General features: G+C 42.7%; 1 protein-coding gene across 2 annotated transcripts in view; it reads right to left on the reverse strand.

Moving 5' to 3' along the window:
• dscaml1 (Down syndrome cell adhesion molecule like 1) overlaps positions 1–17,312 on the reverse strand; it is a 537,532-nt gene that overhangs the window by 214,887 nt on the left and 305,333 nt on the right. The window contains exons 2-3 of one of the 2 annotated variants that reach the window (XM_060846680.1): positions 13,606–13,752; positions 3,355–3,633 (exon numbers count right to left, since the gene is read on the reverse strand). In XM_060846680.1, coding sequence (XP_060702663.1) covers positions 3,355–3,633; positions 13,606–13,752 — 426 coding nt within the window. The remainder of the gene's footprint in view (positions 1–3,354; positions 3,634–13,605; positions 13,753–17,312) is intronic. The other variant, XM_060846681.1, reaches the window with a different exon arrangement.

The raw sequence follows: 17,312 nt of genomic DNA on the forward strand, positions 1-17,312 counted from the left end.
CTGTTTCCTCCTGGTGCTCCAGTGTCCTCCCACAGACCAAAGATGCGCAAACTTGGTGGATTAGCCATGGGCAATGCAGGGTTACAGGGATGGGGTGAGTCTAGCTGGGATGCTCTTTAGAGATTTGGTGTGGACCCAATGGGCTGAATGGCCTGTAGGAACTCTATGATGAATTTATGGCACAGACCCATAGCACTCTGCCTCCCCGGGCGCTGCTGGTTTTTTTGGTCCACTAGAATCTCCTCACACTCTCCTTTGTCTCACAGGTAAATGCGGTCATGCCGACTCACCTACGATGTCTAGATTATTCCTGTCTTCCAACATAAAGCACTGATCCTTTCAATGTCAATGAGTAGCTGGTGGTGCAGCACAATGCTTTCCAGTTGACTGTGATCCCTTACATTACCATGACAGCCAGTGCAACATTCACTTTCACATGTCATAGATACAACACCATGGGCTGTCAGGATGAGAAATCCACCTTCCTTTTGTAGAACGCATCACCAATTCTGTAGCACTTGGCATGACAGCAGTATCGGATGATCCACCTGCACTAAAGGGATCATGGCGATGATAGTATCCTGCATTGATGGCCCAGTAAATCGCTTATATTTGCTAAAATAAAATATTAAATCAGTTCTTTAAAAATTTATCTCCTATATGTTGCATTGTATTCTGTCTGGCTAACCCGTCCCTGTCTCTCTTATCTAAATGATAAAAGAGATAGGGGGCGGGATGTGTGGGACCAGCATGTTAATTTTGCCCCCAGGTTGAGTGGGACATATTAAATTGATTCCCTCCCACAGTAATAGCCCTGTTCCCTTGCTGTAAGTATCAGAGACAAAATATCGTCGTAGACATGTGCCATTTTTAGGACAATGGTGGACTTTGCAAAATGGATGAATATTTCCTTCTCAAACAAGAAGGTTCATATATGAACTTTGCTGGAAATTCCTGGAAATACCCATTGATTCATTGATAGGATCTCAATGTTTGGCCTCTCCATTTCATTGTGGTTCCTATCGGCCTGTGTAATAAGGGTTAAAAAAAAACTGCAGTTACTGGAATGCAAGGTAGACCATGTCGGAGTCGGGAAGTGTTCCTGAAGAAGGATTATACCCGAAACATGGACTTCTCCACCTTCTGATGCTGCCTGGCTTGCTGTGTTCTTCCAGCCTCCTGCTTGATACTTTGGATTCCAGCTTTCGCAGTTTTTTTGTCTCTAAGGAAGTCCAACTGCGTCTTGGCCTTTGTTCCTTTCAGATTGTTTTTGTTTTCACTTTAAAAACAAAAGATTGTGCTTTTCCATAACGCTCAGCAATGCTGAAAAGATTTTCAGGTCTGCAGATTGGGAGGTGGAAGGGTCCAGCTTTTGGACAAAAGAAGCAACCCAAACTTCTGATGGAACAAAAACAGAAATTGCTGGAAAGGCTCAGCAGGTCTGGCATCATCTGTGGAGAGAAATCAGACTTAACATTTTGAGTCGAGTGACCCTTGCTCAGAGCCCAGAATTTGGATGGGTCTGATTCTGAAAGTGAAGAGTGGAACTGGTGAGTGCATTGACTCCTCAGGCCAATGACGGTGGGTAAGTGCCCCCTCATTGTCTCCAAGTGAAAGTTAAGAGCAGTCCAAACATATGAGGGGTATCAGTCTGAGTGTTTAGTGCAAGTGATACTTGGGAAAACAAAAACACCCCAAACACCAGATTTTTTAGTCACCTATTTAACTCAGAATGACCGAGATTTCTGTTTTGTTATTCTTTCTGGGACTGTGGGAAACATTGGCTAAGCCAGCATTTATTCCCAATTGCCGTGAGTGGTTGACAGCGAGCTGTCTTCATGAACTGCTGCAGTCAAATTGGTTAGTTAGACCCACAGCTCTGTGGATGAAAATGTGAGATTTTGACCTGGAGACACTGAAGGAACAGCAATACATTTCCAAGAAAGGATGGTGAGTGGTTTGGAGAGGAAATTGTACATGGGAGCGTTCCCAAGTAACTGCTGCCTATGTCCTTCTAGCTGGAAATGTGCTATGTGAGGAGCCTTAGTGATGTTCTGCAGTGCATCTTGTGGATGTTTGTATACTTTTGCTTCTGACCGTCAATGGTACAGGGACTGAATATTTGTGGATAGGGTGCCAGTCAGCGAGGCTGCTTTATCCTGGATGGGGTCAAGCTTCTTGAATGTTGTTGGAGCTGCACCCATCAGGCAAGTAGGGAGTCTTCCATCACACTCCTGACTTGTGCCTTTTAGATGGTGGACAATTTTTGGGGAGTCAGGAGGTGAGTTATTCGTTGCAGGATTCCCAGTCTCTGATATGCTCTTACAGCCGCTATGTTTATGTGGCCAGTTCAGTTCAGTTTCTGGTCAATAATAACCCCCAGGATAATAGTGGAGAATTCAAAGGGAAAGACAATACCATCGTCATCGTCATCGTCAAAGGGCCATGATCAGATTGTCTCTTGATGGTGACAGTCTCTGCCTAATACTTACCACTTATCAGTAGAATCCTGGATATTGTTCAGTTCATGGTGCATTTGGACATAGACTGCTTCGCAAATGGAGCTGAACGTTACACAATTGTTAGCGAGCACACCCATTTTTGAGCTTTTGATGAAAGGAAGGTCATTGATGAAGCACCTGAAGACGGTTGAGTCAAGGACACTACTCTGAGGATATCCTGCAAAGATGTCCAGGAGCTGAGATGACTGACCTTCACAACCATCTTCCTTTGATTCCTTTGACTCTAGGCTACAGAGTCCCAATTCCCATTACAGAAACGTAGAATCTCACAGAACTGCAGCAGGACATTTGACCCATCATATCTGTACCAACTTCCAAATTAACTACCCAGCTCGTCACATTCTCCAACTCTATCTCCATAGCCCTCTAACGTCATCACTCTCAAATATATATCCAGCTCTCTCTTGAAACCTCCTGTGGAATCCACCTCCACCACTCTCCCAGGCAGCACATTCCAAATCCTCACAACTCTCTGAGTAACGACGTTTTTCCTCATCGCACTCCTAGCTCGCTTGTTGACAATGTCGAAATAGTTACCGACAGTCCTGATGAGGGGTTAAGCCTGTAACATCGACTCTCTTGCTCCTCAGATGCTGCCTGACCTGCTGTGCTTTATCCAATGCCACCCAACATTGACCCTGACTTCTCCAGCGTTCTGCAGTCCTCACTATCTCAGAGTTACTGACATACCAGCTAATGGAAACAGAATATTCTTCATTACTCTGTCAAAATTGTTCATAATTTTGAACACCTCTTAATCTTCTCTGCTGGGATTGACCCTGAGGCCTTTGTCTTTCCCAGCAGATTGCAGAGAAAGGCGAGAAGCTCTTACCTATGACTTTAATGATTTCAGTCACTTCCGCTGAGCCGAAGGTGTTTGTCACTTCACAGATGTACATGCCGCTGTCCTCCACATGTAGGTTGTTAATCGTCAGGCCTGTAATACGCTTGGTCCACCGGCTGTCGACTGGCAATGGCCTGTTGTCTTTCAGCCAGCGGATCACTGGGTTTGGATAACCTGAAGCGATGCATGGAAGTTCCATGGTTTCCCCGGTTTTAACTTCTTTGGACTGAAAACTGTCCAACACTGTAGGCGCTGATTCCATAGGATCTGCAGGTAGAAACCATGTAGATGTAAATATAGGTAGGAGTGGGATTATCCACATGGAGTTAAATATAGGTAGGAAGGGGATTAGCCTCGTAGATTTAAATGTAGACAAGAGGAGGATCAACCACATAGATTTAAATGTAGGTAGGAGAGGTATTAACCACGTGGATTTAAATGTAGGTAAGAGGTGGATTAACCACACAGCTTTTAATGTAGGTGGGGGGAAATTAATGACATAGATTTAAATATAAGTAGGAGAAGGATTAATCTCGTAGATTTAAATATAAGTAGGAGGGAGATTAACCACATAGATTTAAATATAGGTAGGAGGGGAATTAACCACATGGAGTTAAATGTAGGAGGAGGGGTATTAAACACATAGACTTAAATATAGGAAGGAGGAGGATTAACCACATACATTTAAATGTCAGAGGAGGGGGATTAATCATGTACATTTAAATGTCGGAGGAGGGGGATTAACCATGTACATTTAAATGTAAATAGGAGGATGATTAACCACACAGATTTAAAAGTTGGAGAAGGGGGATTAATTAACTTGCATCACTCGAACCCAAATTTTTTGCCATTTCAATTTCATTCAGTGATTACACTAAAGGATAATGAACAGGAAGAAAAGGAGGAGTGGGAAAAAAAGGACACACAAAATAGTTGGTGAAACAGACAGTAAGAAGATTTATTTTCTTGAATGGAATTAAGGATTGGGATTGATCCAATGTTTAACTCACTCTAAGCCGAATGTCCAATCATCTGCCATTTTTTAACATATCTATTTTATGGTTGCTCTCAAAACCCAGCACTAATTGCAATTTTTTTCTAATTCTAATTGTTGAGTTTAGTCGCCAAGCTGTGTGATTCCTTTGCCAAAGCATTCTGCAGGATGACATAAAACTAACAACACTGGAAATACAATGTTCCACAGGAGCTCTCCAAAGCACCTTACACAGCCCCTTCTAAAACCGTGACCAGTTCATCTAGAAGGACAAGGGCAGCCAATACATGGAAATACCACTACCTATAAGTTCCCTTCCAAGGCACTCACCATCCTGACTTGGAAATACACTGCTGTTCCTTCAGTGTCACTAAGCCAAAATTCTGGAATTCCCTCCTTAACAGCATTGTGTATGTAGCTACAGCAAATGGAACACAACTGTTGATGGTGGCAGCTCACCACTACTTTCTCAAGGGCAACTAGGGACTGACTATAAATGCTGGCCCAGCCAGTGACACCCATTTCCCACGGGTGAATGATTATACGGATTTCTCCTCTATGTCTCTATGTCTCAGTGAACAGTAATACTTGAGGAGGTCATGTTCACTTTGACTTTAAAATGAATAGACCATATCCATGACTGGCAGTGAGAGGATTTACTTGACTGTTGGTACTTATCATTTTGATGTGACAAAGACTGTAATATTTTTAAACTTTGAGCAAATAGGAATTATTTCACTCACCAAAGTGGGGTTAGTTCTTGAGCTACTGACGATCATTAAATTTATCCACCATGCTTCATAATTTGCGGTTTTCACAACTAAGGGCCTCAAAATTGGCATGGCAACAGCCCAAACACTAATTATTTTGCTGTTTTGAAATGAATCGGCCAATTCGGGAGAATCCAGAGCCAAGGAAAAGGGACAAAATTTAAAACAATAACAAAATGGCGCAAATTTAAAGCAATTAGTAGAAGGTGCAAAAATGAGATGAGAAAAATGTTTTTATGCAGCATGCAGTTAGGGGCTGGAGTGTACTGCCTGAGCATGTGGTAAAGGTAGGGTCAATCGAGGTATTCCAAAGGGGTGAGTCAGTTATTTGAGAAGGAACTATGGGCAGAGTTACAGGGAGAAAGCAGGAGAATGGAACTCGGTTACAGGCCCATTATAGAGGCAGCCCTCATACAATGGGCCAAATGGCCACCATCAGCACTGCAGCAATTCTGTGACAGAAAAGTTGAGTGAAGTGGGGTACATGAAAAGTAAAATCAGGATTGAAATAATTACAAAATCATAAGATTTTTCAGCACAGGAAGAGGCCATTCGGCCCACGGAACTGGTGCTGATTCTTTGAAGCAATTACACAATCAGCCTCCCTGCCATGCTCTTTCTCTGTGGCTGTGCACGTACCTCTGCAGGTATATATTCAATTCATTGTGAAAATTATTATCAAATCTACTTCTAATCTCCATTCCATGCAGTGCATTGCAAATCATGGCAACTTGATGCATGAAAAAGTTCTGTTTTCACCCCTGGATATTTTTGTCAATTATCTTAAGTCTGTGCCTTCCAGTTACCAACACTCCTGTTATGGAAACCTTTCTCTCCTAAAAAGAGAATAGGGTAGAACACAGATCAAGCTGAAGTTGAAAATACATTTTTAATTGTGTTTTGAATATTTATTTTATGGTTAAGATTGTTATTACAGCAATAAAACTATCTGAGGCACGCTGGTAGCTTTATTTGTCAAAATATTAGTGTTCTGTTTCAGTACAAGCTCAAAGCATAGCCACCTCAGAGAGAGAAAAAGATTGCACAGCTGTACCTGAAAATATTACACATGGAGCAAAGTGGGTTTATGTAGCTACAACTGAACTGTCTCATTTTTCATCCATTCTAAGTATTGCACACAAAAATCAGGGAAGCAATTCTCTCCTGAGCTATATGTTCATACAAGCTGACAGCTTTGGGTATGGAGATTCCTGATTTTAAAGCCAATGCATTAAAATGAGCAAGACAGCCACCAAAGAATTCCTAACTATTAATTTCACCAATAATCCAAGCAAGGAAGTGCATCATCTCTCAGGGAAATAGAATGTACAAAAACATTTACTGAATCAGACTCTGGTAAAGCAGGAAGAGATTGGGAACTTACAGACAGGGGGTGCAGTGGCAAAGGTACACTTGGGAGATTGGACGGGCAAATTGACCCTTCTGAGTAGGTTTAGAAAGTGCAGAGAGAGAATCTGTGTTCTGAAGTTGAGGAGGGTGGGGGTGCTGTATTTCATGTTTTGTTAGGACCACATAGCTTAGCCAGTTTTTCAACATAATGTGCTCTTATTTAGAAACAGAATATCCTCCAACCTACTGGGAGATTCACCAGGACCGCATATGGCTTAGTTGGTGGAAGGAGAGAAGGGGCTTAATCGGTGTTGCACACAGGGTTACCTCAAATCAATCTGTCTGAATCATTAAACATTTCTGTTAGATTCTGCCTCACTGCTTAATACCAGCCTTCCTACTGTATCATTAGAAAACAGCACATAGAGAGAGACAATATGGCCCTTCATTCCAGACAGGCTACATTAAGGTCTTTCTGTTTACTGCATGATCACCCATTGAGAGAATACATCATGACCTTGGACCTCTTCCAATTTAAGGCCATATTTATGTAAAATGTGATGATAAAGTACAATAATTTATACACCTCATTAGTTAGCTGTTTTTTGACATGTTTGATATATAATTCACATAATATTATTTCTCCTGACTCCTCCACCCAGTTCCACTCTCCATTGCCTAAATCTACCAATTACACATTGGAATTGACTAAATAATAATGTTGGCTCTTTATTTGAAGGGAAGACTATATACAGATAATGTCCTGCTGAGATTTTCCAGCATTTTCTCTTTTGGTTTTTTTCTCTTTTGGTTACAGATAATATCCACTGGGATATAAGTATAATACATCTTATTCCCATCAGTCCTACTTCACACTACTGTCAAAGTCATAGGATTAATCCATCAGATCTTGTCAGGGTAGATAATGATTGACAACAGTTTAAGATATGCCCCTTAAATATGCAATGTCATGCCATCAGAATATCCCTTTATTTAACTAAACGTTTATCCTTAAAGAATCAAACACTACAAGGCAGCAAAACAAAAGAACAACACATTAACCAATAGCAATACATTTATAACTCTCTTAAATGGTTGCTCATCCATCCAGTCTTAGTTATGGCAACCTTTCTTAGAAGCTGCTGTCTATTTTCAGAACCTATGGTTTGGAATGTTTTGTTTGTGCTATGTCTTAGATAACCTTCTAATCACAATAGGACTAATAACTGTTTCTGGTTGTGAAGCAATATGGTGTTATCACGGGTTTTTAATCTAGAGACCCAGGTGATGCACTGGAGTCCTGGATTTAAATCCCACCATGAAAGATGCTGGAATTTGAATTCAATAAAAATCTTTAATTACGAGTCCAATGATGACCACGAATGCATTTCCAATAGTCAGGGAAAAGCGTCTGGTTCTATTATCCCCTTAAGGGAATGAAACTGCCACCTTTATCTGGTCTGGCCTACATGTAACTCCAAACCCACAGCAATGTGGTTGGCTCTTATTTGCCCTCTAGGCAATAAATGCTGACCTAGCCAATAAGATCCACATCCTGTGAACAAAACACTTACAGGAAACTCTAAAGTTGAACTTCAGCTATTATCGATCTTTGACAGTCGACCATATTTTTTCCAGATGCTAACAATGACCTGACATGCTCAGTCTGTAAGGGCCTTCATTGCCAATAGCAACTTAAATAGCTTGTTTTTCTGGTTCAGAAATATGTGCTCCTTTTGCATGGATGCTACCTGAACATTTGAACAATTCATTCCAACTTTCCTAGAGTTATAAATGGTCAGAGGTTATTGTTAGGTTTAGTTATTGGTCTTATCAAGCTCTTTGTTTTGACAGTTTCATCTTCTATGTTCCATACAATTGTATCTTGGAGGGAAATGGCTGCGGACCTGGAAAAGTGTAAGTAAACAGCGGAAAAATCTTTTTGTCTGGCTGTTATGGAGTCATTGAGTCATACAGCTCGCAAATAGATCTTTCGGTCCAACTCATCTGTGCCAAACAGACATCCCAATCTGACTCTAGCCCTATTTGCCAGCACTTGTCCCATATCCCTCTAAACCCTTCCTGTTCATGAACCCATCAGATACCTTTCAAATATTGCAATCGTATCTGCCTCCACCAATTCCTCTGGCAGCTTGCACCACCCTCTGTGTGAAAAAGTTACCCCTCGGGCTCTTTTCAAATCTTTTCCCTCTCATCCTAAACCTATGCCTTCTAGTTCTGGACTTTCCCAACCAGGAAAAAGACTTTGGCTATTCACCCTACCCATGCCCTTCATGATTTTATAAACCTCTACAAGGTCACACCTCTAATGTTCCAGTGAAAAAAGCCCCAGCCTCTTCAGCCTCTCCCTGTAACTCAAAGCCTCTAGTCCCGGCTGTTCCTGGATAGGTTCCAAGTGCAGTAATTTGCTTCCCCAGAATCCGAAACAAACGTAGAGTCCCGAGCAAGCTCTCCTTAAAGCGACAGCACCTGCAATCTGCAGTTTCAATTCGATTCCTGCTTAAGCTTCGCGGCAACTGGACTTTACTATTAATGCTTTCTCAGATTGAAACAATTTACAAGGATCTGAAGCCTGCTGGCTGCTGTGGGCTGTGATCGCAGAAAGAAAACGTGCTGGCTGTAGAATTCCTAAGGAGCTACAGAATCGCTTCCACACAACGAGGCTTTTTGAAAGCTGGTTCTTCATCGCTTTGGTCCTTTTTTTTTGTTTATACGAGACATTTAAGAGTTGAGATTTGTAAATTTTGTAGTAAGATTTTCAAAAATCATGAAGTAAGCATGCTACAGATGCCATATTTGAATTTTTCAAAAAATATTCGGAAATCATCAGCTGCTATCATGTCATGTTCCTGTCTTGAATGTAAACGTACAGGTCCCTCGCAAAGATTGGTAAAACAATCGCTTGGATTTTCTGATTGCCATCGGGTGAGATGGGAGTAATGCACAAGGACGATGTGGGAACCCCAGCACAGTACACCCTGAAGGAATTACTAAGAAAACTGAAGGTTTTGCTCAGCAATTCCTGTGTGCTTAAAATGTATCCAATTTACTCAGAGAATTTGGAAGGTTCTGATGAAATCAAGCTATTTTTAAAAAATTCATTCACAAGGTGAGGGCATCTCTGGTCAGGCCAGCATTTATTGCCCATCTGTGATTACCCAGAGGGCAGTGTAAGTGTCAACCACATTGCGGTGGGTCTGGAGTCACACGTAGGCCAGACGAAGTAAAAATGGCAGTTTCCTTCACTAATGGGTTTGAGTGAACCAGATGGGTTTTTCTGACAATCAACAGACAATCATGGTCATTGTTAGGCTCCTAAATCCAGGATTTTTTTTAAATTGGAAATTAATTGAAATTCCACCATCTGCCAGAGTGGGATTTGAGCCCAGGTCTGTAGAATGTTACCAGGGTCTCTGGATTAATACTCCAACAATGATACCATGAGACCATTGCCTCCCCATAATACCTGGGAAACTTAAGACCATTAGATGCATAATCTAACTCCTGTGTGACTATTCAACTGATCCAATATTTAATTCTCACAGTCGTAAAGTGTGGTGCTGGAAAAACACAGCCGGTCAGGTAGTATCCGAGGAGCAGGACTTCCGACGTTTCGAGCATAAGTTCTTCATCAGGAATTTTCCTAATGAAGGGCTTATGCTCAAAACATCGACTCTCCTGCTCCTTGGATTCTGCCTGACTTGCTGTGCTTTTCCAGTACCACACTTTTTGACTCTGATCTCCAGCATCTGCAGTCCTCACTTTCTCCTAATTCGCACACTCCCAACTACACTACAACCTGATCACTCACTTCTCCTTTCCCTGAGGTAACAACCGCTCCCTTCCCCCATAGACCTGACAGCCCCGCTCTGTTCACCTTGTCCCCCTTTCTCTGAGAGGTACTGTACAGGGAGCAGCTTTCTTAAAATTTTTAAATGTATTATGGCAAATTTACTTTTGTTTTGATATTAAGTATGATTTCAACTTTCATTCCAGCTGTGCTATTCTTTCATCAGACTTTTGGGTGATCTTGACTTTCATACCCATCCCCCCACCCCACCCCACACACACATTAACAGCACAGAGGTGGAACGAGTGGAGAGTGTCAAGCTCCTGGGAGTGGTCATCAACAACAGGCTTTCTTGGACTCTTCGTGTGGACTCACTGGTTACAAAGGCCCAACAATGTCTCTTTTTTCTCAGGCAGTTGAGGGATCGATGATGGCAAATTTCCTTGCCAACTTTTATAGATGAGCCATCGAGACCATTCTGCCTGGATGCATCACTGCCTGGTATGGCAACTGTACCATTCAAGATCGGAGACGGTTACAGAGAGTGGTGAACTCGGCCCAGATAATCACAAAGGCCAACCTCCCATCTATAGAATCCATCGACCAGGCCCCGCTGTCAAGGAAAGGCTGCCAGCATTCTCAAAGATCCATCCCACCCTGGCAATATTTCTCTACAACCTCTACCATGGAGGAGAAGGTATAGAAGGCTGAACACAATTGCCAGCCGGTTTCGAAACAGTTTCTACCCTACTGTTGTTCGAATACTGAATGGGCTTACAAACTCTTAACATTCACCTGTACTTGTGTTTTTGTTTTTGCCGCTGTTTACCTACTAGATACTTATCTATTCTACTTAACTCTGTGATCTACTGCATTGCTCGCAAGACAAAGCTGCTTTTCACTGTGCCTTGGTACACATGACAATAAATTCAATTCAATTCATAAATTCAATTCAATTTTGAAGAGATCGTGAGTGGTATGTTTTGCTGGGCTACCCCACCTCCACTTTTCCCATACACCCTACTATGTATATTAAGTGATTTTCTATTAAGTGAGGTTTCGCTGGAACTCATTTAGAGCATTTTAGGAGAGCTACCTGTCTACTGAGAAGAACTGTAAGGTTGAACTTCCAACTCATGTCTTTATTTCTCTCCTTTTACCTAAGATTTTGTACCTAGGTACTTTGTACCCAAGACAGCATCGCGAGTGGTGACATTGCAAATGGTTCTCTGTACTCCTGTCTCCCTGTACTTGAGTACATGTGACAAGTAAACCTAATTCTAACTCTGAAAAACAAGTGAGGAAGAAACAAGTAGATGAACACTTTGAGATTACATGATTAACAGGAGGAGAGGTTTGTTTGGAGCACTAACCATAGCATGAACATGTGTTGAATGCCCTGTCTCCTTTTTTTCGATCATTTGAGCTTTATATCACTGAGAAAGTGTAAAACCCAAGGTTCTGTAGGATCACTTATTTTTGGTTTTGGAGTGTGGACTAAAAGGTGGGAAAAGATCCTGCTTTAACTTCATGGGCGGCACGGTGGCACAGTGGTTAGCACTGCTGCCTCACAGCGCCTGTAGACCCGGGTTCAATTCCCGACTCAGGCGACTGACTGTGTGGAGTTTGCACGTTCTCCCCGTGTCTGCGTGGGTTTCCTCCGGGTGCTCCGGTTTCCTCCCACAGTCACAAAGATGTGCGGGTCAGGTGAATTGGCCATGCTAAATTGCCCGTAGTGTTAGGTAAGGGGTAATGTAGGGGTATGGATGGGTTACACTTCGGCGGGTCGGTGTGGACTTGTTGGGCCGAAGGGCCTGTTTCCACACTGTAAATCTAATCTAAATAAGCTGTGTAGGAAGGTATCTGCAGTTTTAAAAATGGATGACACAACTCATTGCAAGTTGTATTTCCAATGCTGCCTTATTCAAGCAGTGGTATGTTCATGTGGGTGTGTGTGTGTGTTCAGGGCAGTTTTACCCAGAGACAGTCTTTTGATTGTTTTTTTTAAAATCAGGATCAGTTTTGTGCAGGTTCGGGCGTGCTCAGCATAATAGCTTTGAGGTTGGCCCCTCGGCTGGTGGTTTATAGCCTTGTGAGGAGAGTGTACTGCTGGAAAAGCACAGCAGGTTAGGCAGCATCCAAGGAGCAGGAGAATCGACATTTCGGGCATCAGCCCTTCATCAGGAATGAGGCTTATGCCCGAAACATTGATTTTCCTGCTCCTCCGATGCTGCCTGACCTGCTGTGCTTTTCCAGCAGTACACTCTCAAGTTTGAGCTCCGGCATCTGCAGTCCTCACTTTCTCCTAGTTTACAGCCTTGAATTTGGTTAATACTGGGGAAGCTTCTAGCTTACAAAGAAGCTAAATCTCCCTCCCCCCCTCTTAGGGCAGCACGGTGGCACAGTGGTTAGCACTGCTGCCTCACAGCGCCAGGGACCTGGGTTCAATTCCCGCCTCAGGCGACTGACTGTGTGGAGTTTGCACGTTCTCCCCGTGTCTGCGTGGGTTTCCTCCGGGTGCTCCGGTTTCCTCCCACAGTCCAAAGATGTGCGGGTCAGGTGAATTGGCCATGCTAAATTGCCCGTAGTGTTAGGTAAGGGGTAAATGTAGGGGTATGGGTGGGTTGCGCTTCGGCGGGTCGGTGTGGACTTGTTGGCCCGAAGGGCCTGTTTCCACACTGTAAGTAATCTAATTATGGGGTGGCACGGTGGCACAGTGGTTAGCACTGCTGCCTCACAGTGCCAGGGACCTGGGTTTGATTCCCGCCTCAGGCGACTGACTGTGTGGAGTTTGCACGTTCTCCCCGTGTCTGCGTGGGTTTCCTCCGGGTGCTCCGGTTTCCTCCCACAGTCCAAAGATGTGCGGGTCAGGTGAATTGGCCATGCTAAATTGCCCGTAGTGTTAGGTAAGGGGTGTATGGATGGGTTGCGCTTCGGCGGGTCGGTGTGGACTTGTTGGGCCGAAGGGCCTGTTTCCACACTGTAAGTAATCTAATCTACTTGTGGGGAGAAGTCACCTTCCTTGGTAGCTGTTCTCAAAAAATATGTCGAGAAAACCGAAAAAATAATGCAAACCACTGGGGCATCTCAAACCAGAAAGAAAGATTCTGAACTGCCCTGTCGTGTCAATGTAAGTGAAGTCCCTGATCCCTGGAACCATTCTGGTAACTCTCCTCTGCAACCTCTCCAAGGCCTTAAAGTTCATGCTTAATGTCTGGAGGTATCAGGACAATCCTGGGGGTTTAGGAATATTGGGTGTCTGTGAAAGATAAGATACCAGACTTGGATGTTAACAGCAAGGGCTACACGTTTACCGGAAACTGAGAGACGGGCTCCATTGCTCTGGCGCGTTTCTCCACTGTATTTATGTCTGGTGATACACCTGTATGTAGACAGCGCGTCCTCCTTTTGTACATCGGATATGTACAAGGCTCCATACGATGTGATGTGGAATCTACTCCCTAGAGACAAAGATGGAAAAAAATATCAGTTCAGAATCTTGTCAGCATTCAACGTCAACTAGATTTTAAATAGCCATTCCATAAGTGGGCTTTGGCAGTAATGTGAGACATCAATTCAGGAACGTCAAAAGAAGTATTTTTCTGTAATTGTCACGATGGTTATTAGCAATGTAGAGAAACAGCAGAGAGTCCTGGATTTAAATTAAACATTTTTAAAGATCCATTCCTTTTCAATAGGATATGCTCCTTGATGGTTTCATCCTGTTAGTAAAAGAAAGAACTTGCATTTTTATAGCACCATTCACAACCTCGGGATGTCCCAAAGCTTTATAGCTGGGTCTCATACTGTCACTATGTGCAGCAATAACACCAGCATATTCCTCACACAGCCCCAGTGACTTTGTTTAAAACCATTTCTGTTCACAAGTAAAGGGAATGTAGCTCAGCATGACCCTTACCCCACTCCCCACACTGTGATAATAAAAGGTGGTGGGCTCTCTTTTAATGTTCCCTACTAAATGGCGCTCCTTTATATTCTAGGAGAGACCGCGGTCTTTTTGGAGGCAGATATTAAAATGGTGAGGCAGATGCTTCTGAGGAGTGGGGGGAGCACATCTCCTTCACTCTTGAACAGAAATAATAATATGAAACACAATCCTCAGGCTTCAATAAGTGACTTTTGCACTCATGAACTTTGTTTGCTGATGGAATTTATGTGATAGGAACACACAAAACTTTCACACAGACTTCAACCAGCCACTGAAATATTTATAATGAAATGTAGAAAATAGGAGCAGGGGTAGACCAATTGGTCCATTTATTCAGCGCCATCATTCAATATGGTCATGGACAATCGCCATATTCCTGTACTTTCCCCATTTCCTTTAAATATCTAGAAACATATCAAATTCTTTCTTAACTGTGTTCAATGACCTGGCCTCCATAGCCTTATACAGTAGGGAATTCCACAGAAATAAAAGGGTCACTTGACCTGATTTCTCTCCACATTTGCTGTCAGACCTGCTGAGCTTTTCCAGCAATTTCTGTTTTAGGTTTCTGAGTTACAGCATCCACAGTAATTTCAGTTTTCATTACAGAATCACACAGGTCCACCTCCCTTTGAGCGAAGAAATACCCCTTTAGTGTCTGTCTGAAAAGCTGTACTCCCCACCCTGAGACCCCCCTCTTGTGACACCACTGCCCCACCAGGAACATGAATGGCTTGTCTGAGTGGTTTCAGAGTGGGGGTATTTTTCAGAATGTTGGGGTGGGACGTGGGATGAGTTGGGGGTGAGTTTTGATGAGTGAGATACAAGATGTCAGCACTGACCAACATTACTTGACTTTTTTACTTGGTGTGTCAGGATTGGTTACATTCTAGTTAGTTGAACTACAACTTGCATGTATATGGGTGCCTTCAGCGCAGTGACACATCTCAAAAAGGGAGCTTTGCAGGGGCCCAATCAGAGAAAAGCTGACATTGCAAAAACGAGAAGACTTTACAACAATTGACTGAAACCAAGATCAAAGAGCTGGGTGAAGAATAAAAGTCCTACATTTCAGTAGCATCCCATAATTGTACCTCTAAAGAGTAGCCTTTCCCCATCACTGTCATTTGTCTCTCTCCCATGCTGGCCCTGCCCATACAGAAGGTGTCGATTTTCTGCCATTCGTGGGGAATTATGGGCAGTAATTTACCCATTAGAAACTAGACGGAATGTGTTTCAAACTTATTCCAGCCAATCGCACGTAAGGAAGAGAAAATCATCATCTCATCTTTCTCATTTACAACGGTCTCAAACCACAAAGGTGATGACAATACAAAACCTGACACACAATCACTGCTGCTTGGCATCCTTTAATTCAAGGGTCAATTCTGTCACTGAAGCACATTGATATTCAACATCACTCATGTCACCATCATGTCATACTGTAACGATGTGCACTTCAATGAGTCTTAAGGTCCGTGATGACAAAATAAACTACCTGGGCTTCATTTTAGTGACTTCAATGGTACCAGTATCTCACTCACCAAATTTCACCTCTCCCCGCCTGCTCCCCACTCATCTCATCTCCCACCCCAATATTCTGTAAAATACCCCCAGTGGCTCTGAAGCCACTGAGACAAAACAAACATCAGGAGTATTCATCCCAACACCCATAAACAGAGTTGCATCAAGGTATTATTTCAACGAGCTGCATCACACTGCAGCACCCAAGAACTACAAACAGCAAAATACCTGTACGATGTTTTCAAGAAAACTGGATACCCAATGAATGCAATCCACTGATTCCTCAAAATAAACCCAAACAAGCAGACACAACACAACCAAAAACTATAGCCACATTACCTTACATTAAAGACATATCAGAAATAACTTCCAGACTACTCAGACCCCTTGGCATCATGGTAGCCCACAAACCTATCAAAACTCTTAAACAGCATCTAATGAACCTAAAGGATCCAATAGATGCCACCAGCAAAACTAATGCCATTTACAAAATACCATGCAACAACTGTAATAAACACTACATCAGACAAACAAGAATAAAACTTACCACCAGGATATATGAACACCAACTAGCCACCAAAAGACACAACCCACTCTCACTAGTTTCCATGCATGCAGACAAAGAAGGACATCGCTTTGACTGGGCCAACACACACATCCTAAGACAGGCGAAACAAAGACACGCACAAGAATTCTTAGAGGCATGACATTTTAACTGGAACTCCATCAATAAACACATCGATTTAGATCCCATCTATCTTCCCTTGAAAAAAAGAACCAGTAATGACATCACCCACCTTAAGAAGCCAAGACCAATAAATAGAGAAGTGGGACATACCACCAGCACTTCACCAGAGACTCTCACTGATGATGTTACCTGGTATGGTGATGAAACATCTGAAAACAAACCTTCCAGCTCAGCAAGCTAACCTACCTACAACCCTTCATATCTGGAGTGGGGCAGTGGTGTTACCAAGGGGTCTCAGGGTGGGGAATTAGTCATTTTGAACAGAGTTGAAGAGATATTTCTTCACTCAAAGAGAGCTGAACTTGTGGATTTCTCTAATTTAATAAGGCTGTGGAGGCCAAGTCATTGAATGGTGTTAAGATAGAAATTGAAACATTTCTAGGACTTAAAGGCATCAAGGGGGAATAGGGAGAGTACAGGAATATGGTGTTGAGATCAGACATGATCATATTGAATGGTGAAGCTAGATAAATGGACCAATTAGTCTACTCCTGCTCCTATTTTCAATGTTTAATTACAGATACTTCACTGGCTAGTCCACCAGTTGAGGACTCTGTGCAGGCTTTGTGTATTCCTATCACATAACCCTCGATTCTGTTCCAGCTTCATTATTTATGCAGACAATGCAGTGTTGCAAGATATAGGGCACATTATGTTGGTAAATCACGTGGGGGAAACAAAATCAACTGTTGCTGCCATTAAAATCACAGGATCAAGGAAGCTCTTTGTTCCTTGTTTCTAGAATAGAATTTAGCTCACACATTCACCCTGTATGTTTCCAAGAGTAACATGGGAAGCAG

The sequence above is a fragment of the Hemiscyllium ocellatum genome, chromosome 29, assembly GCF_020745735.1.
Source record: "Hemiscyllium ocellatum isolate sHemOce1 chromosome 29, sHemOce1.pat.X.cur, whole genome shotgun sequence".
Lineage (NCBI taxonomy): Eukaryota > Metazoa > Chordata > Chondrichthyes > Orectolobiformes > Hemiscylliidae > Hemiscyllium > Hemiscyllium ocellatum.